This window comes from Mandrillus leucophaeus, unplaced genomic scaffold, assembly GCF_000951045.1.
Source record: "Mandrillus leucophaeus isolate KB7577 unplaced genomic scaffold, Mleu.le_1.0 Scaffold344, whole genome shotgun sequence".
In the NCBI taxonomy this organism is placed as follows: domain Eukaryota; kingdom Metazoa; phylum Chordata; class Mammalia; order Primates; family Cercopithecidae; genus Mandrillus; species Mandrillus leucophaeus.
In genome coordinates, this window is record NW_012103632.1 from 188,581 (window position 1) to 210,635 (window position 22,055).

The 22,055-nt window shown below is 37.9% G+C and overlaps 1 protein-coding gene across 4 annotated transcripts; it reads left to right on the forward strand.

The window, feature by feature from the left end:
* Nucleotides 1-333: 333 nt before the first annotated feature.
* LOC105545953 (chromosome unknown open reading frame, human C5orf30) lies at nt 334-20,166 on the forward strand. Of its 4 annotated transcripts, none has more exons than XM_011989025.1 (3): nt 334-534; nt 7,423-7,512; nt 17,388-20,166. In XM_011989025.1, exon 3 carries the CDS (start codon nt 17,411-17,413, stop codon nt 18,029-18,031), a length of 621 nt encoding a protein of 206 aa, XP_011844415.1. In that variant the 5' UTR covers nt 334-534; nt 7,423-7,512; nt 17,388-17,410; the 3' UTR covers nt 18,032-20,166. The 4 variants fall into 4 exon arrangements, with proteins under 4 accessions (XP_011844415.1, XP_011844417.1, XP_011844418.1 ...); XM_011989027.1 differs by lacking the exon at nt 334-534 and adding an exon at nt 677-827 and having other exon boundaries at nt 17,388-19,869; XM_011989028.1 differs by lacking the exon at nt 334-534 and adding an exon at nt 904-918 and having other exon boundaries at nt 17,388-19,869.
* The last annotated feature ends 1,889 nt before the right edge of the window (nt 20,167-22,055 follow it).

The following is a 22,055-nucleotide window of genomic DNA, read 5'->3' on the forward strand; positions in this document are numbered from 1 at the left end:
GAAGCCGGAGTGTTCCCAGGCCCGCAAGTTGGAGCTCTTTAGTTGGAGTGCGGGGTTTAGACTAGAGAGCTGATGTTAGGACTCCTCCTCCCCACCACCAGTCAACAACCCCGCCCACCCCCGCCAACTTGTTCTGGCCTCTTAGCGCCTTTCTCCAGCCCGCCGGCCCGCCCTTCCTCCGGGTGTCTTAGAGCTGGGCGCAGGAGGCGGGCTCAGCGCTGACGGGCTGCGCCTCTGCAGCCAGAGGGAGGAGGCGGGAAGGCGGGAGGAGGTGGAGGCGGAGGAGGAGGAGGCGGAGGAGGCGGAGGAGGAGGAGGCGGAGGAGGCGGAGGAGGCGGAGGAGGAGGAGGAGGGGGCGGGGACTACGCGGGGCGGTAGCTGGCGCCGAGCGCGGTGGGAGAGGAGAGGGTACCCGGCTGGCTCGGCTGGCGGCCTCTGCCAGGATCTCGGCGCCGCAGTCCTGCGCCTCTCCCACCCCTGTCTCCGGCTCCGCGGCCCCGGGCACGGCGGAGGCAGCGGAGCCCTGGGCCATCGGTAGGTTGCACGGGGACGGCGGTTCCGTCTGTAACCTTTTGTGCCGCAGAAAAGGTGGTGGTTATGGGGTGATTGGGGGAGTAGCGGGTTTGCCCCAGTCTCCGATCCCCAGTGCCAGCCCCAATCGCGGCGCCGCCCCTTCCTCTCCGCCTCGTGTCTGGGCCGGGTGCACGATGCCCGCGGTGCTGGGAAAACCCGGCCGGACCAGCTTCTGCGATGGGCGGCGGGGCGGCCCCAGCGTCCCGTGGCCTCGGTGGACCGGTTCCCAGGCACCCGAAGGGGACTGGGGTCTGGTAAACTGGGTGGGGCCCGCGCGGGGTGCGGGGAGCTTGCGGTTCCCTGGCACAGGGGTGGGGCCGGAGACGCTGTGAGTGTGCAGCGCGTGTGAGTGTGCGGGGGCGTGCGCCCCCGTGTGCGCGCGTCGTGCGCTCGCTGGGGAGGTGCGGGACTCGGCGACCCAGAGCGCCTCTCCCGCGGTGCCGCGGTGCGGAAGTCGGGGCGCGTTGGCGCGCATACTCGCTCCCTCCCTTGGCCGCCGTTCCCGCACCGCGGGGCAGCGGGCCTGGAGGCTCCATTGAGAAGTAGCTTTCCTCTGCCTGGTGCGCCTTTGGCTGCATGCCCGGCAGCGCTCAGGGTGCGACTGCCCGGGTCAGATAGCACCTCAGGGCGAGCCCCGGCGGCCTGATCTCGCCAACCCTCCTCGCCCGGGTTGCGACCCGGTGCGAGGCCGCCCGCGCCCTCCGAGTGTCCGCTGGTGCAGTGGGGGTGGACTGGCCGGCTGTGGCCGCGTGCGAGCGTGTGGATTGGGGCCCGGTCCGAGCCAGAGGCGTAAGCGGCAGATGTCGTCGGGCATTGCCGCCCTCGCCCCACCTGTCGCGGGTGGACTTTGGGGCAGGTGGGAAGCGGAGGAGAGGGTTTTCGAGGCGGGTGGCAGTCAGACCTCCAGCAACGGCCCCATTGTGAAGCTGCCAAACTCTTTCTAGTGGTGGAATCTGCAGGTCTCAGCCAGAAAGGAGATGGGAACGCGAAGGGAATGATGGCCCCGTCCTTTTCCCCTTGCAAGTGTTCCACACCCTTAGGGACTCCCTGCCTCTCCTCCCACCTCAATTTTCAACCCGGTGGGTTAGTGATTTGGGTGGAACCAAGATTTCCGCGCGCGCGCGTGTGTGTGTGTGTGTGTCTGTCTGTCTGTGGTGCACAGGTAAAGCTGAAGCTGGGAACTTTTTATTTGAGCAGGAAGAATGGAGGCATTTTACAGTGTGCTTGCCGCTTCTAGCTGAAAGAACAATTCTTGCACATTTCTGATGTTACTAAACTCTTCGTTTTCCTTTTTTTTTTTTTTCCAAAGAGCCAACCTGCAAGTTAGGGTTGTTAGTTGTTTTATTTTCTCAAATCCTGTAATGCAGGATTGACACTAGGGAGATAGAAATGACCCTTTTGCAGAGTTTATTTTCCTAGTCATCTCAAAATATAGTATTGGTTATTAATGCAGAAGCTTTTGGCCACGATTTATGATTACATTATTATGTTTAATGAATGTGTCACAGAATCCTCAGTGTTTTAATTATGTAACTGAATGCATTATAAACTTAAAAGCAAAATGAACAGGATGAAATATAAGAGTTAATACAGAGACCTGTTAATTTGGTAACAGTTGATGTATTGAATGAATAGCTTTTGCTAACATTTTAGTTTATTTAATTGCAAATGAAAGTGTTAGTAACTATTTCAGTGTATAAGATATAATTATTGATATTATGTAACAGTCAATGAATTTGCTTATTTTCTTTGTATATTTCTGTGTATTTTAGACAGCTGTTATAAAATTAACTCAAAAGTATTTAATATGTTGAGAGTAATAAAGCTTTATGTACAGGATTTAAAATTTCTTTGCTTTTTTGTAGCTGGGGGTGAGGTGAGGGATCAGCTCCTTTCCTCCAGAGAGAACTTTGATTTTCTGCAGCCTATCAAAATGAGTACCTGGTTTTAAGCTTTCCCAAAGGTTAGCCAATTCCACCGTGTACACCTGTTCCATTTTGATGATGCTTCCTAAGAGGCACGTTTCTTGTAAAGGCTGCATGTTGACCTTTAGTTCCACTTACTGTCGGTCATATTTGCAGTGAAACTGAATATTTTTCTAAAAGTAGAAGGATGACACCACGTGATATTAGTAAGCTAGGTTTAATTTTTACTAGCAGAAATGGAAAGATAATGAGTGCTACACTTTAAGGGGGTGGATTGCTATTAAAAGAACTGATACTAGAAAGAGAAACACGTTTTTGTCTTACTGAACCAATTATGAGTTATTTTACGAAGTTGGCAAGGTTATTGGTTTGTTTGTAAGGTCAAGGATGGTTTCAGAAAAGTCACACCCTAGTTAACTCTTCTTAAAAAGTATCGATAACTTAGTTTTTGCAAGTTGCAAATGGTAAAGTAAGAGTATTTGAAAGAAACCTCTAAGATGAGCATCTAGGTACAGCTAAACATTTTGTTTTCATTGTTGTGTTGTACTTTGACAGTTAAGCCATTTTATTTCTGCTTAGTATTCAGTTAATATTCCTCCAGAGATGTTTTGTTTCATCTTTTATTTGTTTTTAGTGGTCTTTGAGACTAGTGGTCACAAAATATTTTTACTATTTTGAAAGGAATTTTTAAAAAATTGCTATTTTTTTCCAATTATTGGTCTCTTCTTAAATAGCCAGTCTGTAAATAGAAAGAGACAGGTAGTCTGGCTCTTCTCTTTTCTTTTTTCTTTTCTTTCTTTCTTTCTTTCTTTCTTTCTTTCTTTCTTTCTTTCTAAATGTTTTGATGGGCTTCAGGTTAGGGCTATGAAAAAAATGAAAATAAATGTTTTGGTAGCTAAAATTAGAACTCACAACTTCTGTACCAATTTCTTTGCCTAAAATTTGTCTTTTCATAATATAAACTTTAATGATGAATGAGATTTATTTACCAATATTTGAAAGGGCCATGTGCTGGTCCTCATATTTATAATCTTATGATTTGTGACCAATATTATTAAATTTTTTCTTATTGCTGTTTTGTTAGTGATCTGTGCTGAAGCTTGGGAGTTACGACTTTTTTGTGTATGTATGGATTTTGTGTGGACCTAAACATTTCCAAATGGAGCTTTGTATATTTGTATCCCTTTTCTGGGTTCCTAGTGCCATTCAGGTTTACTGTTATTAGATGGATTTATTTCCATGTCTGTCCTCCCCTCTGGCCCAGTCTCAGACTCTCTCTTTATATGTACACTAGTGCCCGTGCAGTGTGAGGATATATAATAAGACTCAAGAAACATTGTTGAATGACTGCATAAGTGAATACCTAAGTGGGTACACCCAAAGAAGAACTCTGATCTGTATGGGAATTCACTGTTCAAGCAGAAGGGTGTTTCTCTTTGTAAAAGTCATTGCCTTTCCATTGGTATATGTTACTTTTGAGTAGGATAACGAAACAGCCAAACTGAGACAATTTTGAGAGTTAAAGGGGGTTGCTTTAAATAATTATACCAGGGTATTGACTATGAATTGAGATACATAGTCACTCTACTTTTGAAAGGCATTCTTATCTACCTGTGGTAATAACTATCACCTGAAAAAATTCGATACATTTGCTATTTAACGTTTGCAAACTTTTCTATTTGTAGAAGCTCCACTTGCAGTCAAATGTTGGGTGTCTTTTGCTTAGTCACCCATGACTTTCTTATCCAGAAGTCTGTGGGCAGCTCTTGGCCAATGCTTAGTTTGTCCTATTTTTATTGCTTATGGGATAATGTCCCACTGCATTCTGTTTCAGCTTCTTATAACTGGAAACATTTATTATATCCTGTAGCCTTTGCTCTATTTACTTCAGTCTTTGTTTTTATGCAGCATTTAGTCTGTCTTCTAAGAATTTCACATGGATTCCTTTTCCTCTTGCTGACTGTTTTTGAGAGGAAATCTGTTGATATCTTTCCAAACCTTCAGTGTTCAGAACATTGGCCAGAATCAATTGCAAGCAGTAGAGAATTAGAGATTTTTAAAGTATTCTAAAAATGTGTGTTATTTGGAAGGTACATGTTTTGGGGATTTTTATATTACAATCTTTTAATTGTTTTAAGTGGGAGATGGGGATAGAACCCTTACTGTAATTTTGTAGTAGATTATGGGTTGTGTCTTAAAGAAAAGGTATATTTTTATACTAGTTCGTTTCTGGTCTTGTTCTTTTTATTTGTTTTTCCCTCTTCTCCTCCTCCTCCTCCTCCTCTTCCTCCTCCTCTTCCTCTTCCTTCTCCTCTTCCTCCTCCTCCTACAAAGCAGTAAGCAGAGTCAAAATTAGAAAAAGTGAGAATGTAGTGGAGCTTCTGCACTTTGGTTTTGCTTGTGTTGTTCCCTTGGACATTGTGTTTATATTCTATTTTTGGCTTGGCACTGGCATAATAGGAATAATCAGTTACTACTCTTTGTTTACTATGAAATTACCGACCATTTCCTAGATTTACACATCAGCTCCAGTGCAAGAGTTGGATAATATCTTTAAGGCTCCTCTACTTTCAGATCCAGACTAAAGTTTTAGTTGATTTCTTTCTTTTGGTGTTGAAAAACTCTTTGAAAGTTTAAATATTTTTCTAATACATTTACAAGCTTGAAAAGAAGAATATGTCACCAAATACACAAGGCAAATTATATGAAAGTTTGAATAAGAATTAAGACTATCAAAACTATTCTTTAGGATTAAGACATTCAGATCTTTCTAATGTTCCTCCTGCTTGTTTTTCAATTGACATTTCTAAAAGTATAAATGAAATCTATCCCACTTTGTGATAGATGTAGTCTTGAGAAATAAAGCAGAAATATGTAACTGTATTTGATATCCAACCTTATAACCAGACGGTATTGGTTGATACATTTTTTCTGTCTTATAATTTATGATTTTAGAAAATATAAGCTCATAGGAGAAAGAGTCCATGATTCAGAAAACTTTTGTATGAGACTCTCCACGATGTGCCACCAAATCCTAATATTTTTCAAGTTGGAAGTAACCTTGCAGCTAAGTAGTTCCCCCAGCCATTTCACAAATGAGGCAATAAAGCTTTTAGATAAAGTGCCTCCCCATACACTTAAAATAGAATTTCATTTATAGAAATTAATTGATGTACATTTTGCAGGATCATGATTATTATGTAAAAGGCTATGCTTATGGTCTTATCATTGAACAGAGGCCAATTGGGGTTCCAATTCCTGCTCTGACTCTCATGTAGTATCACCTGAAAGAGTACTTTAAAATAAGGATACTACTAAACACTACTTTAAAAATGGAATAATAATATTTTCTTCATGGAGTAGTTAAGATTAAATGATAGAAATTGTATATAGCTTTTGACATATGGAAGATGCTAAAGAAACGTTAGTTTTAAAAATTCCTCTTTCCCATTAAAAGTCCATTAAATAAGAAATGAAGATGAATGTTATTAGTATTGGGGAAATTCTTTGGGATAATTATATTAAATATTTTGTCTATAGATAACAATTTTTTTTTTACAATTTACTGTGTGTTAAAACCAGAGGCTTCATTGGTGGGGTAGAATCAAGGCTTAATTTTTAAGATTTTTTGGTTACCCGATTTAAGAATAGTTGGTGGCAAAAGACATGAAAGGGAGTGTTTCTGTTATCTACATCTGAAGAAGCTACAAAGGCTGATAAACATGCTAGTTTCTTGGAATGACAGTTCTTGGTGCATTAGCTCCTTCCATTTTCTCAAGCTAAAGAAGCACATATTAAATTTAGTAATTATCTATTTCCTTTGGATGAAACTCTCCTGTACTGGTAAGGAAAGTAATAAAGTTACAAACTCCTTGCCTTTTTTCTTGCAATTGGTCTTTCGTTTGATAAGGTATTGTAAATGTTGCCACTTCTCGGGCTCTGTGCACCTGCATAGGTAAAATCAATCTACTAGCCTCACTTGACACCCCTCCAACTGCTTCTGTTGTTGAACACAACCGAAAACCAACAACCAAAGAAACTTTTACAGGTGGAAAAGGACTTTGGAGGGTATTCCTCGTCTCAGCAAATTAACCCTATTAACTAGGGAGGTAGGAGATAAAGATAGATTATCTTACACATTAACTTCCCAGGTAAGAGAGGGAAGGCACAGAGGAGATGCTAGAAACCTTAAGTAAGGTGGTAACTATAAAAAAGTGCTTTTTCAGACACTTGTCTTTTTTTGTTGTGTTATCCAAGAGACTTCTAATCATTTGCCTCACGTCAGTCTTATGAAAGATTTACATTGTTGCTGCTTTATGGCTAAAATGAGTCGATACCAAAAATTAATTGCATAACAATAGCATCACACATTGTAAAGAGCTTTGCAGCATGTAAAGCATTCACCTACCTCATTTCATTTGATCCATCAAACAACTGTATTGGGGGTGGTTATTATGGTCTTCATTTTAGAGATTGATATTTATGCAGGGTCAAGAGGCAGAGTTCTTAGCAAAGCCAGAGTTAGGAACTATGGCCTGTACTTTTGATCCTAGCCTGAGCATTATTTTTTTTGCATAGAGTACTGTGAATCGGTTGAACACATGAATAGGACTAGGATGGTGAAACTAATACTTATTACCTTAATTTTTCTTGTCTCTTTATTTAGCCCAGTTAGCTACTCCTAGTCTCTAGGTAGAATTTAAGCAACAGAGCACAGAGAAATACACGATAAAATGTTTGAGGATGCATTTAGGTGAACAAACTCAACATTAATTGAATTAATTAATTATTGGATCCTGTGTAACCTATACTTGATGTTACTACCTCCTGCTAGTTTCATTCTCTTTTGCAGTTAGAATTGATATCATGTTACAAGTTGTGTTACTTGTTAAATTAAAGGTTTATTTTTGTATTTCATGTTTAGTACCTGGAGTAGAACAGAAAAATTATTATGTCTGTGTTCCCTTGGGACTCATTGGAAATTGTACAGTGACATCTTCTGGGATTTAGTCTGGTAAGTTATATTTTGCTTTTTCTGATTGTTAACAGTTGTATGAACACAATACCATAATGTGGTTTTTAAAGACTACATAAATAAACAAGTGAGTGTGAAATGTCAATCAAGTGAATGTGTAATGTCAGTGTATTATTGCAAATATGTATACTCTAATTACATATTTTTAATGGTGAGAAATGAAATTATTGTTGCAATATGCAAATATTATTTTATTTGAAATGTTTGACTAAGTTTTCCTTCCTTTAAATTTCTTTAATATAAAGATCTTATGAAATAATATTTCAAAGTGTAGTAGTTAGAGATAGTTGCTCCAATTTGGGGCAAATTTTAGTAAAAACATTAATCTCCAAACATTGCTGAAATAATTTGCAAAAAATTCTGGTTATATATTATCGTACGTAAAGAATGAGCTAACAGGTGTCTGAAAGGAGCATTATTTTCATTTAGTCATATAGCAGTTCAGTGAAAATGTGACATTCTTTTTATCACACCCTGGATTTAAACTGTTAAAAATATGCAATGCTGTTTTCTTCCTTTAGTTGTCTTTTTTCAGTGTGTCATCTGTGTGTCTTTGCTGACATAGTTGTCCATGTGGCTCGAAGTCTTTGAAGGGAAAAAAGAAATACCTAATGATCTATGGTAGCTCTTTAGCATTCTCAAGACTGTATTAGAGTGACTCCGTACTTTGGTGTGTCATTCTACTTGGCCGTTATCTTTGTACATCCTTGCTTTGAATTATGTAGAGAGGTCATAATCCTTGGAAAAGGCAGAGTTTCATAATAAGTGATTTCTAAATTTCTAGTCAGCAGCAGAATGATTCAAAGGAATGGTAGGGAAAAACAAATACTTTAACCTCATTAAGTAGATAAAACCTATTACTTTTATGAAAATGCATTTTAGAACATTGGAAAAATGGAAACATTACTAAAATTTTCAGTTTTGAGGAGAAGTGTAAGAAGTTTGAAAAACATAGTACAAAGTACTTTGAGAGGATATTGAATAAAAAATAATGTGGCCTGGTCACTGACTCAGCTAATAGAAATAAATCACAAAACTAGAGCAAGTGCGTAGAAGCTACAGCAATATATGTGTGTGTATCTATGTCTATCCATCTATCTCTGTATATACCTATATTTGTACAGTTAGTTGTTCCCTTGGCATTCATGGGAGATTGGTTCCAGGACTTCCCCCAGATACCAAAATCTGATGATATGTAAGTCCCTGATACAAAAATGGCATAGTATTTGCCTATAACCTATGCACATCCTCTTGTATACTTTAATCTAGAGATTACTTATTATACCTATTACAATGTAAATGTTACATAAATAGTAGCTGCACTAAATTGTTTAGGGAATAATGACAAGAAAAAATTCTGTATGTATTCAGTGTAGATGTAATTTTTTGCTTTTTCAATTATTTTCTCTCTGTGGTTGGTTGAATCCATGGATGCAGAAGCTGTGGAGACAGAGGGTTGACCGTATATATGCATGTACATACAGATATATGTGTAAATAAATCGATATTCTAGCAGAGCTGCACAAGGTGAAATGAATCATCTTGGGAGGTTCAAACATACAGTGGACAACTATTAAGATTCCTTTTGATTCCGAAATTATATGGTACAAAAAAATTTAAAATTTGGAGGACCATCTGAAACTTGGAAATATGTGACAGAGTTCATTTATTTTTTAATGTCAGGTTTATTGAATTATTACTTAGTACCATCCATCCTTTTAAAGTGTACAGTTTGATGCATTTTGACAAATGTATCCAGTTATGTAATGACCACTACAGTCAACCAATAGAATATTTTCATCACCTGCCAAAATTCCCTTTCTCCCCTTTGTAGTTATCCCTTCTCCCCACCCTAGCCCTTGGCAATTAATGATTGATTCTAGCCAATAGTTTTGCCTTTTCCAGAATGCCACGTAAGTGGAAACATGTAGGATATAGGTGTAGTATCTGCTTCTTTCACTTGGTATTTTCCCAGATTGTTCCACTTCATTGCTGAGTGGTATCCATTGTAGGGATGGACTGCAGTTTGTTCATCTCTTTCCCTGTTGATAGATATTTGTATTTTTTTCTAGTTTCGGTGTTTGTGAATGAAGCTGTCATAAATATTCACATTCAGGTGTTTGTATGGACATGTATTTTCATTTTTCTTGGGTTAGATATCTATGAGTATGGTGGCTGGGTTGTTTAATGAGAATTTATTCAACTTTATAAGTAAATGCTAAACTGTTCTCTAAAGTAGCTGCACCTGACAAAGGCTTCTAAGTAGCTAAAATAACTACGCCAAAGTGTATGCAGTTGAAGGAGCCTGATTCTCATTCAGCACAGATTTATTTTTATCTTATATGCAGTTTTAACACGTTTGGTTAACAGATATTTCCAGCCCACAGTGGATTAGGAACAGTAAATTAGAAGACCTAGGGGTAGGTTGTTAGCAATTATAAGCAGCCAAAAATTATGTCCACCAACATGACTATACAGTAATTACTGATTAAAAACAAAGCAGGGACTTACAAGAGTGAAACTCTTCTATCTGATAAGTTCTATCTGACAAGTTCCCAAACCTAGATGCATATTAGAATCACCTGGGAATCTTTTACAAATTGCAGAACCCGGGCTACAGCCCAGATCAGTTAAATCACAAATCTGGGGTGGAACACAGACATCAGCAGTTTTTGAAGCTCCTTGCCTGATTCTGGTGTGTAGACAAGTTTGGGAACCACATGCTAGAAGCACAGCATGGACTTGGAGCCAGGGAGCCTGAGTTGTAATTATGGGCATTAACTACCTGTATAGCTCTGGGCAGGACCCTGTCTTCGTGGTTTCAGTGTCTTCTCAATATTTGGAGGTAGAGGTTCCAGGTAGGTTATGTCCAAGATGATTCTGGCATTAAAACTGTATCACTCTAGCCAGGGGCGGTGGCTCGCACCTGTAATTCTAGCTACTTGGGATGCTAAGGAGGGAGGATTGCTTGAGACCAGCCTGGGTAACATAGTGAGACCTCATCTCTAAAAGTATAAAAGAAAGAATTAACCAGATGTGGTGATGCACACCTATGTCCCAGCTACTTGGGAGGCTGAGGTGGGAGGATCGCTTGAGCCCAGGAGTTTGAGGCTGCAGTGAACTATCATTGCGCTACTGCACTCCAGCATGGGTGACAGAGCAAGACGCTGTGTCTAAACAAACAGACAAACAACAAACACAAAAATAGGTGACTCTAGATATCATAGATATCACTGGACTGGTATTAGCCCTGCTTAGGAGACCCTATTTCCCCCAAAATGGCTCTATTTGAATGGTTTGATTCAAGTACCTCTTGAAAAGGATTTTCTTAACATGGTGACATTTTTATTCTGTATATTTAAAATGGTTATGTTGATATCTGTTTTCTCTTATATGGTATTGCTGTATGTTGCTAAAAAAAAACAGTGAAAGCATATGGAGCAGTGTTTTGATAACTGGGAGTGAATTTTTTTTATAATCTTATTTTAAAAAATTCTCAGAATGCAATTTCAAAAAGAATTCTTTGTATAGCAGTTTTGAAACTTATTAGCTATTTTCAGAGCTGGTCTAAGGAGCTAAGGCATCTAGATCATATTTTCAAAATGTTGCTCTTTGTGCCAAATAGATAGGAAGCTTGGCCTCTTGAAGAGTGTTCAAAGCTGTGCAGATTTCATACAGGTCTACTCTCTTGACTGTTCTTCCTGGTGCATGGGGTTCCACTCACGTGTGTTATGGTTTGGACCTGTTTGCTTTAGTCTCAGCCAGAATACTGGTATTGGGGTATTGAATGCTGTATCTAATGCTTTTGAAATGTACACTGTATGTATTTTTCTAATATATATAAATGAAATGTTATCTTCCTTTTTTGAAGGAAAATTTGCATTTAGTTTGTAAATTTCTTTAAAGAGCGTCTAAGTGTTTTTTAAGTGAGAATAATATCAGGAGATTTGAGGTCAAAGAATGGCGGTCATGTCCCTTTCATTTATCTTTTTCTTTTTGAAAAAATCAAACACATCAAACAAAAGGAAGCACATCATCTTCCTTTCTTCTTTTGATAATTCCTATTTCTAAGCAATAAGAGGAGAAACAGGCACTCTTCTGATGAGTGTATAGATTACACTCTTTAAAAGTGTTTACATTAATTTTTAGTTATATGAAGTAATACATTATCCATATAAAAACCAGAAGCATTATTAATAAAGTTTTGTGGTAATTGCTATAAAAACCTACAAAGTACATGTTCTTTGACTCAGCATTTTTACTTCTGGAATTTTCTGCAGAAATATTCGTGTGTGTCTGTGTGTACTCTTGCATGTTTTCATTGTAGAAGGAAGTAATCACTCACTCTCACATTTGTAAATACTCAGGAAAAGGAAGGATATACCAAAATATTAATAGAGATTTCCTCAAGATATGTCCGGCATTGGTAGGGGATGAAGAATGATTTCGCCATTTATAGTACATCATTATGAATTATTTGGACTGGATAGCTTTCAGTTTGCATGTATTGCTTTTACTGATTTCAAAAACAATAACAAGAGAAAACAATCCTTTGAGCAGGTTAGTGGGGTAAGAAAAAGGTAGAAAGTATCTGGAAGGGAAAGGTGGTTATAAAAAATGTTTGTTGACTCTAAGACTTCTTTGAGATATCTCTGTATGGTTAAAGAAATTAGCAACTAGGATGGTGCCCTAGGCTTTGAGCCTAGTGAAATAATTTTTGTTTCTTGGAATGTGTCACTGACTCAGACACCCAGTAGCATAGGAGCTGACTGTGGGCAATATCTGGATGTATCTTGGTGTTAAGTCACATTCTCAGCTTTTTGGAACCTTTGCTTTTCTTTCTCTCCGTGAGAATTACATTGTACCCTACCTTTACCACATCCCTCCTGTCATAAAAAATATGTTTGATAAACTAATTCAGTCTGTAATAGAGACAAATAAAGGTGTTTTAAGAGAAGATGGCAAAAACGAGCAATATTAAACTTGGTGGAATGAGTCTAACAAGAGAATTTCATGCCTTTGACATCTCAGCTAAAGGTTCGAGGAGTTGGAATTTTTTTAGCAGGCATGCTACTGATGTATAAATGAACTCTATATATAGGAAAGCTAATGAAGCAATTAATTTTTTGAGTTTCTTAGATGAAATACAGGTGTTAGGATACAGTGTTTCTCAAAAAGAATTCTTTCTATAGCATTTGTCAGATGTATCACCTGTTTTCAAAGCTGGTCTAAGGAGACAAGGGCATTTAGGTTATATTTTCAAAGTATTGGTATTTATGCCCCAAATTTAGATTTGGCCTCTCAGAGAGTATTCAGACCTATGCAGATTCTATGAGGGTCATAGGCTTTTGAATGTGCTTATCCTGGTACACCAGGTTCTCCTATACATGTGTTGTAATTTGGACCTATTTGCTTTAGTTTTAGCCAAAATTTACAATTTCATTCTGTATCCAATGCTTTAAAAAATGTGTACTGTGTACATTTTTTAAGAATTAGTGTTACCTTTGTAATCTAGTTGGATCCACATAAATTTCAGCAATATAGAAGCATCTATAAACATTGCCAAATCTTTCATGTTTTATAAATACATTGGTACCATTGTTACTGGTTGGATTGTGAGGGAATTTGATATTGAAGACCTTAGGTGTCATTTGAAAAGTTGTATTGTTCCTGGTACTTTTTAAGAAGCTCAATTTTAAAAGCATTGTTCAATTACAAGTTGACTTTTCTATTCTTGTTTCATTTTCTGTTTTAGCTTCTTCTCTGCACAGACATTTTGCTGCTTCTGTAATTACAACATTAATACTTTTTCTGTTTTCTACTTACAGTCTATTTTTGCTTTAAACTATATATAAAAGGCATTAATGGAAACAAGAAAGGTATCTTTGATCTCTGGGTTTTAGTGCACTGGAATGAAGCAGGTGGCATTAGACCTGATTTCTTGACTCACAGGCTATTCTTATTGATGTAGTGGGAAGTGTGGCACCTGTTGCGTGGTACCTGTAGTAGTATTTATGAGAGTGCTTTGTGATTGTTTATCTTGGCAGCAAGCTTTTTGGATACAAGGTTTATTTGACAATATGAAACAAAATGCTGAGTCATGAATAGTCTTATTAAAAAACACAAGCCTGTAAGCAGTTTTTTTCATGGTAAAACCTGAAGAATATTCTGCTAAACACAGGCCACCTCCAGTTATAGTCACCGTAGCTGAGTTTCCTGATGAATGTCTTTCAATAAGAAATTTTGCTGTGGAAAATGTTGGACATCTGTATATCTGTATATCTGTCTTTAGTGTCTTCCCCCCCTCCACAGAATTCTGGAGTTAGGAGGTACCTAGACTTCTTCCTCTGCAGATGGGACAGTGTCTAAAGTGCTTCTGCCCCCGTTGTAAAAATGACCTGAGCAAGTTGATTCTGTAACTGATCTCAGGATCTTGCTTCAGTATTTAAATATAGTCAAGAAATTCTCAGGAATGTAGTAGCATAAGTTTTGTTTTCTGTCACACGGAAGAATGGGAGGTATGCTGCTTATTCAGCATTCAGCCCAACTACAAATGAAATATTTGACAATGAGAGCTGGCTTTTCTGAAACCCAGCCTCTACCTAGCTTTCTTGGTGCCGCGTAGTAGATGCTTTTAGAAGGGCAATATATAAGTAAAAAGATCCTTTAGAAAAACAGAAGCCGTTTGTGAGGGTCTTGTTTCCAGTGTTCATGTTCCTACGTGAATATCGAGACCTGAAGTTGTTCTTGTACATATGGCAGTATATTGCGGAGACCAATGAACCACCCAATGAACTGTTAGTTTTGAGAAGACACTATTTGTAGTTTGGAGCAAAAATACTGATGTTTGATAGCCAAAAAGTACAAACAGTTTTCCAGCTCTGAGAATTGCTCATCGGAAGTTCAGCAGATAGCAGCTATATAATTATATTTAAAGTCAGCCTTTTCATGTTCCGGCGCCTTGAGACTCTCCCGCAGGAATCTTCCCTGGAATACTGACCTGTTTTGCATTGACTTTAGTTGCTCCGTTGAGTATTTATGTTGGAGGATATTAGAAATGCTTACTCCTTCAACTTTCTGGTTAGAATGTGTTTTCCATAGTGAATGTTTTGTCTACCTCAGTAAAATGTGGTAGATTTCATATGCCAGACTGCCTGGTTGAAATTTCCAGAGCTCTTAAACCACATCTGTATCTTCTACTTAACAACCTAGGTTAAATCGTTGTCTACCAGGTTGATGTGTGAAGATCCTATTTGGATAGTTCTCTTCTCAAGCCATTTTTTTATGGTGTATTTGGCTGTTGGAAACTTAACTGATGAGTTACTCATCTAACAGTAGTGTCTATTTCATATCAAATCAGATTTTGACCTTTACACATGTCTTCACATTTCTAATTTTCCAGGTACTTCCAAGTATTTTCTAGCTAATATATTATTTCTGCCTATTTCTCTAAACCGTTGTGTCCTTCTAGGCTTTATCTTCAACCCCCAAGGATTCTCAGGATTTCTGACAATTTACCTTGATGCAGCAGGATTGGCTTAGTATGGCGACAAACCTTTGATGATTGTGTTGCCCTCAGAAACCTGTGTCCACTCCTCTTTACTGCAACTTTGTGCGCTATTAACTTGCTTAGCAAATTTTTTTCCCTCGTAGACAAAAAAGATGAATTTTAGCCTCGCTTCTGCATGAATTTTTACCCAATTTGGAATGTGTGGGGTCTGAAGTCATAGATTTAAAGACATTTATAATATACCAAATGAGAATGCAGTAAGCTGCCTGGTGGAACTCCATGAGTTGTCACGGAGTGCCAGATTTGAAAGAGACCTAGACCAGAGTCTCAGAGCAGACGGACAGCTTGAGTGTCACTGCCTTGGTGACTCTCCTTGGGTGTGGTGCCCAGTCTGTGTGTGTGTGTGTGTGTTTGTGTGTGTGTGTGTGTGTGTGTGCGCCCTATTCTCCATGGCCCTGGTTATTTTTTTGCCTCACTGACCCTCCTCTCCTTTTCAGGATGAAGTATCAGAGAAACAGCTGCCAGTCAGGTTACGTAGGTTGGAGGCATTGGCTATGTCCTCTTATATTCTTTCTGGGTTACAAAATTAGTGAGAAAGGAAGGATAAATTTGTCATTTGGCTCCAAGTTAATATTTGTTTGTTTAGCATAAAAATTTGTTGAGGCTTCGTATGGCTCTCTAAAATTTATTAGCTGAGAAGTCTTATGTGCATATCAGAGTAGCTAGTAGTCACCTGATATTCCAATCCTATCAATGGAGAAATAAATTTCCTCAAATATAATTTATTTTATATAAATAATATAAATACACTATAATATAGTTTATTTTTACATTAAAATATAATAAAGCTGATTAAATCTAAAAGGGTTCAGGGACTAGAGTATTTTGGTGAAATAAACACGGGAAATAGTCTACGATTGAGAATAAATAGTGAGTAATACCATATAGATCCTTTGGCATTGCTTTATCTCAAATACTGTAATAAATGTTTGTTTTCAGTGGGGATCATAGGGAGCACAGGGTGGTATCTGGTAACTTCACAATCTTCTAATAAAGGAAATTAGAACATGCATGTGGAGGAATAAAGTGCTGTTTTTTGTTTTTTGTTTCTTTTTAAAACAAAGCTTTCTAATTGCTTGGGTTTTAAATGATTACCCAAACTTTAAGAAATACTTCAAGAGGAAGTGGCTGTCTAGTAAAAAGATTCATAAGAGTTATTTAATAAATTTTTAAGTAAATTTTTTGTCTTAAAATCAGTTGATGTCATTTTTATTAGCAATCTGAGATACTTAAAACCATGTTATCTACTTCCAATTAAAAAGCAAGTACAAATAGTTTCTCAGAAATGAAACAGTCACTATTTCCCTTAGTGTTTTAGTTTCCCAAATTTGATCTATCTGTAGCTTTCTAGGAACCTAGCTGCCATTTGTGTTATTTCTTGTCAATGGAGCTTCCCAAACTATGTATTGTAATAATGTTAAGGAATAATATTAATATTCATTGTGAATTATTCTGCCATTTATGAAACTATTGAAAAGTACGATGTCTTGGGTATTGCAAAACAGAATGTCAAGCCTGTGGTATATTTTATGATTAAATAGTCAAATTAAAATGACATCTGATGTTTTATACATTTTTAGTATTAAAAATTATGTGGTATATTGGATTTAGCATTAACTTTTAAACTATAAAATGATATTCTTTAAGTCACTGGGGATATGGAAGGAAAAACATTTACAAGGTTTGGGGGAACCTTCCCCTAAGACTCCTCATACTCTACGAATAGTTGTTTTAAGTCTAAATTGGATTCCTTGCAGAAATTCGTCAGCTCAATCAACTTTATTATATGTTCCTTAAAGACAAATTGAAAAGAATTGCAGGTGTCAAGAGCTAAACACTTTAAATTAAATAATGGAAAAATTTAACTTTCAAGCCAGAAATATTTTATGTGTTCGTATGAAACTATGTATGATTGCTTTCGTTTCTTAATGCTGAGGTCTGTATTTGACTCACTTGATATTGCATTAAGGAATAAACTTTATGTGATTGAATGGAGTGCTGCATTTAGAGAAGTATTATTATTGTTGTTTTCTGTTTGCTTCTCCTTCTGAACTTTTTCATAGTACATCAGACTTTAACTTGCCTTTCAGTTCTTAAAAGCAGAGAGGTAGTTGTCATTTCATGCTCGCTCTGAAACGTTTAGTAGACATAGATACATGTCAGTGGTACATTGACTGTCTTTCAGGCAAGTTTACTTCATGCTCCCTGAGCATTCTAAAAGGACCTGGCCTGGCCCAAGTCTCTGTGCATTATATTCTTCTAATCTAAGTCTGTTTACTTTTAGGATTGTGCAGACTGGTGCTTAAAATGGAAGTCGATATTAATGGAGAGTCTAGAAGTACTCTGACCACCCTGCCCTTCCCTGGGGCCGAGGCCAACTCCCCGGGAAAGGCAGAGGCAGAGAAGCCCCGGTGCTCCAGCACACCCTGCTCCCCGATGCGGAGGACCGTGTCAGGCTACCAGATCCTACACATGGACTCTAACTATTTGGTTGGCTTCACGACTGGTGAGGAACTCCTGAAGTTAGCTCAGAAGTGCACAGGAGGTGAAGAGAGCAAGGCAGAAGCCATGCCATCCTTACGCTCCAAACAGCTAGATGCAGGACTTGCCCGTTCCTCTCGTTTGTATAAAACCAGAAGTAGGTACTACCAGCCATACGAGATTCCAGCTGTCAATGGCAGGAGGCGAAGGCGGATGCCCAGCTCAGGAGACAAGTGCACTAAATCTTTACCTTATGAACCTTATAAGGCCCTCCATGGGCCTCTGCCTCTTTGTCTTCTTAAAGGTAAGAGGGCTCACTCCAAATCTCTGGACTACCTCAATCTAGATAAAATGATCAAGGAGCCAGCTGACACGGAAGTGCTACAGTACCAGCTTCAACACCTAACCCTCCGAGGGGACCGTGTGTTTGCTAGGAATAATACATGAATGACTTGCAGAGAGCTTAAACCAGTTTAGGTCAGCCTACGCTTGGCTGGAAAAAACCCACTGCTGTACTCTGTACATGACTCTTCACACTATAGATGGTTATATCAGCTAAGTGTTCCTGGAACATAAAAATTGTCTGGATCAAATTTGAATACAGGAATGAAATCACAGGTACTTGGGGGGGATATCATTCTAGAGCACGCAACTGCAAAGAAAACAGAATGTTGACTGTTAGTTTGTATAGCTTTTTAGCTAGGAAAAAAAGGCTTTGGTACAGTAATTTCATCTTTATGATTCTGACACTCAAATTGGGAATGTTATCTGCTTGATTGTTGCTGACTTGATATGATTTGTTAGAAATTTATATCTTAAGTACTCAAGTACTTCTTGAATCTCTGTATTTTACTATAAAATGTATGTAATGATTTGTTTTATGAAATTTAGAACTTGAACATTGCTGAATTGGACCACTTTTTATTTTTAAATATTGAGTTTAAATATTTTATAACTGGTTTTGCACTGAAAAAATTAACATTTCAGATTGACAACAGAGTAATCTTTCTTCACTTGCCTCAATAATATTATTGAGCAATGAATTTTTTATTTCCGCATGGAAAGTTATTGATCTCTATGGCTGTAAAATATTTCTTTATGGCGTTATTAAAGTGTGTCTTAATAAAATTAAATTTGGGATACAAAGTATTTATTTTACAATGGGTGGGCAGGGGAAGCTTTTCCAGAAAGTTTCCAATGTGATGTTTTCATAAGTTGAAAAAACTCTCCTTAGTGCTTATTTTCTAACTTAAAATTCACCTGGAACTTTAAATTGGAAAGGATTCTTTTAATTGTGGATTATAGGCATAATACTGTTTGCATCTGAATTTTCTGTAAGTGAATAAATCTTTTAATAGAGGAACTCATGATTTGTACTATCGAATGATTAAACTAAGTATGAAGTGATACCATTCAGCATGGCATCAGGTCATTCCAGTTTTAGTTCTGTGCAACACAAGCACTCACTGAAATTCCAGTTTCTAGGATTAGCGTAGGAGCCTAACGTGCTTCTACAGTTTTAATGGGTTAATCCTGGATTACTTAACAATTTATGTCAATTGCACTGGTTTAATTTGTTGCTAAAGAAATAATGCCCTGGCTTTAGTAACAAATACAGCTCAACTATTCTTGAATATATTTTGAAAAAAAAAAAATGTATGTAACTTACCTTTTGTAAACGTTCTATTTCTTTTTTCCCCCATTTTCGACTCTTAAAGGTGCAATTTATTACTGAATTGGGATTTCTGGCAGCATAGAACTGCTTACTTTTTATTTTGGGGTCTGTGAGTTTCTTAGGTGTTAGCAATCTTGCTTATAAAATAAGAACACCTTTTAATTAATGAGTGGGTCATTCCTGGTGCAATTGTGATTTTTCTTTAGCCAGAATGAATGGCAAACTCTATTTAGAGCAAAGTAAGTATTAGAAAACCCTAGGAACTCTTAATCAACGTTTATTACACTTTCATTAAGGCAAACTATGTGAAAGAGCCTTGGGGAAGTTGGTCCATATCTTACTGAGTTGATCAGATTTCTCGCTGGGCTGGAAATGTTTAGCTGTTGTATATTTTAAAGTAAATTGCACCTTTGTAACATATTGTATTGATGAATGATCACTAAGGTTAGCTATATCTATACAGTCATTAGTTTGACAAGAAATAGAATCCTGTCAGATGCCAAAGAGTGGGATTTTTACGTTTAATGATTAAACACCATTATTTATTGACAATTTACCCTGTGGAACTGTATTATTTCTAACTATGAAATAAAGGGGTGATGTAAACACACATTGTTGTGTGGTGCTTTAAACTAGGTCCACCATCAACAGGCTACTCACTGTTCAAGAATTCCACTGAATTCCACTTAAAATATCTTATTTTAAGGCCCTATTTTTGTTAAACAAAACAGTGACAACAACAGAACTATTTACTTATGATGCTCATTGGCATTTTACGATAAAAGATGTATTCATGGCAATGATATGTATTCAGCCTATTAGGAAACACAACTGGTTACCTGTGAGACCTGTTCTGCCCATGTGCCTAAGTTTCTTAATAATAGCTAAATAAAAATGTGTAGCTTTTTTGTTTTGTTTTGTTTTTTCCTGAAAGACAGGTGAAACTCTGTGGCAAAAATAAAGGGGTTAATAGTATGAGATATGGCATACTTACTCTTTTCTGATTAGTAAAGCTATATAATTTTAAACTTGGTTTTCTAGAAAGAAAGTTTGAAACTCTAGGTCAGTAGTTTTCACAATGTGTTTGCAGAGCCCCTTTATTAGTTCAGTCTTACTTTGTACCTCATGGAATGGTAGCCTATGGTAGGTAGGAACCAATTAAAAAAAAAAAAAAGGATAGGCTGGATGTCTTTTAGTTGAAAAACAATCCCTTTTTGACATGGTTTCTATTTTTTAACTTTTTCATTCTTTATTCAATTTAATATTCCATACTAAATAGGGCACACTTGGCCAGAATATACCTGATGATACTATCTTAGAACTACTCTTGCCCTTAAACATTGCAGCACTATATAACTTTACTTTTTTTCTTCTTTTGCAAAAGTACCATTTGTTTGAAGCTCAGATGATGCATAAAGCTGCAATAAAATTTCATTCCTTGCCTCGATCTAAGGTGAGCTTCTTTTGCTCTTCTGACTTCCATTTGGTTGCATTTTACACCTCTGGATGCAGGGCTCCCAAAGTCAGTAGTCATGGAAGAAGAGGCTCTACGGGGATGGATTTAACATGTAAAAACCAGCTCAGAACCCTCAGATCTTCTGGACTCCAGCCCAGCTGGGCTACTGTTCCAGAACCATCATGTCCTGTCCATTGCTTCTTACGCCCTGTAATGCCCATCTGTGATCACTGTGTCTCTTTCCTTCCCTGGGATACTTTATTTAAGTGATTTCAATATTTGAGGTTCGAGAAGCTTTTTGAAGATTCTGAGTTAAGTTTTAGAGGCAGATAAGTATTTCATTATAGAAAATATTGCTTCAAATCTTAAGCAACCTATTTTTACTCAGTTTTTTATTCTAGCATATTTTTGTCTCAGAAAGGCTTTTATTCTATTATAATCATTGAACTTTTTTAAAGGAACTTTTAAGTGACCCTGGTCTAAGTGGTTATCATTCAGAGAACAGAGGAGGAGAGACTGTCACACTTTATAAATGGCGTAAATGCTCTAGAAGAGTTGGGGTTGAAAGAGAGCAAGGATGTACATTACTGTAATGCAGAGAGGACAGCAAGTATTAAGTAAAATTGCCTTTTTAAACAATGTGTTTGATTAGAGAAATGGAAATTGATGAGGAAGATTGCCTTGGAAATACAATAAATGTGATTATAAAGCTAGAAGTGGAGGCTGTCAGCACTTAATAATGCACTTCACTTTGTAATATATGTCTTTAGAGAAGAATTATGAAATGGACTTCTTTGATATTTTACGTTGGAAAAAAGTTAAGGATTTTTCTGGCTGAGAAGACTGGAAACAAATGAAAAGAAGAATGAGCTTGATTTGTTATTTTGAGTTTGCTGAACCCCCAAGGACACTTGTTTCTTTATCCTGGAGAGATGTTGAATTTGTATTTTTGCCATTGTGAAATGACTTTGTGCAAGATTTTCTTTTTCTTCTTCTTCTTCCTTTTTTTTTATTTTTTATTTTTTATTTTTATTTTTGTTTATTTTTTATTATATTTTTTGAGACAAAGTCTTGCTCTGTCGCCCAGGCTGGAGTGCAGGGTGGCACGATCTTGGCTTACTGCAGCCTCCACCTCCTGGGTCCAAGTGATTCTCCTCCCTCAGCCTCCCAAGTAGCTGGGATTACAGGTGCCTGCTACCACACCTGGCTCATTTTTGTATTTTTAGTAGAAACAGGGTGTTGCCATGTTGACCAAGCTGGTCTGAAACTCCTTACCTCAAGTGATCTGCCTGCCTCAGCCTCCTAAAGTGTTGGGATTACAGGCATGAGCCACCATGCCC

What these genes read in the sequence shown, in the direction of transcription:
- LOC105545953 (XM_011989025.1), top strand. Translation starts at nt 17,411, where the DNA reads ATGGAAGTCGATATTAATGGAGAGTCTAGAAGTACTCTGACCACCCTG.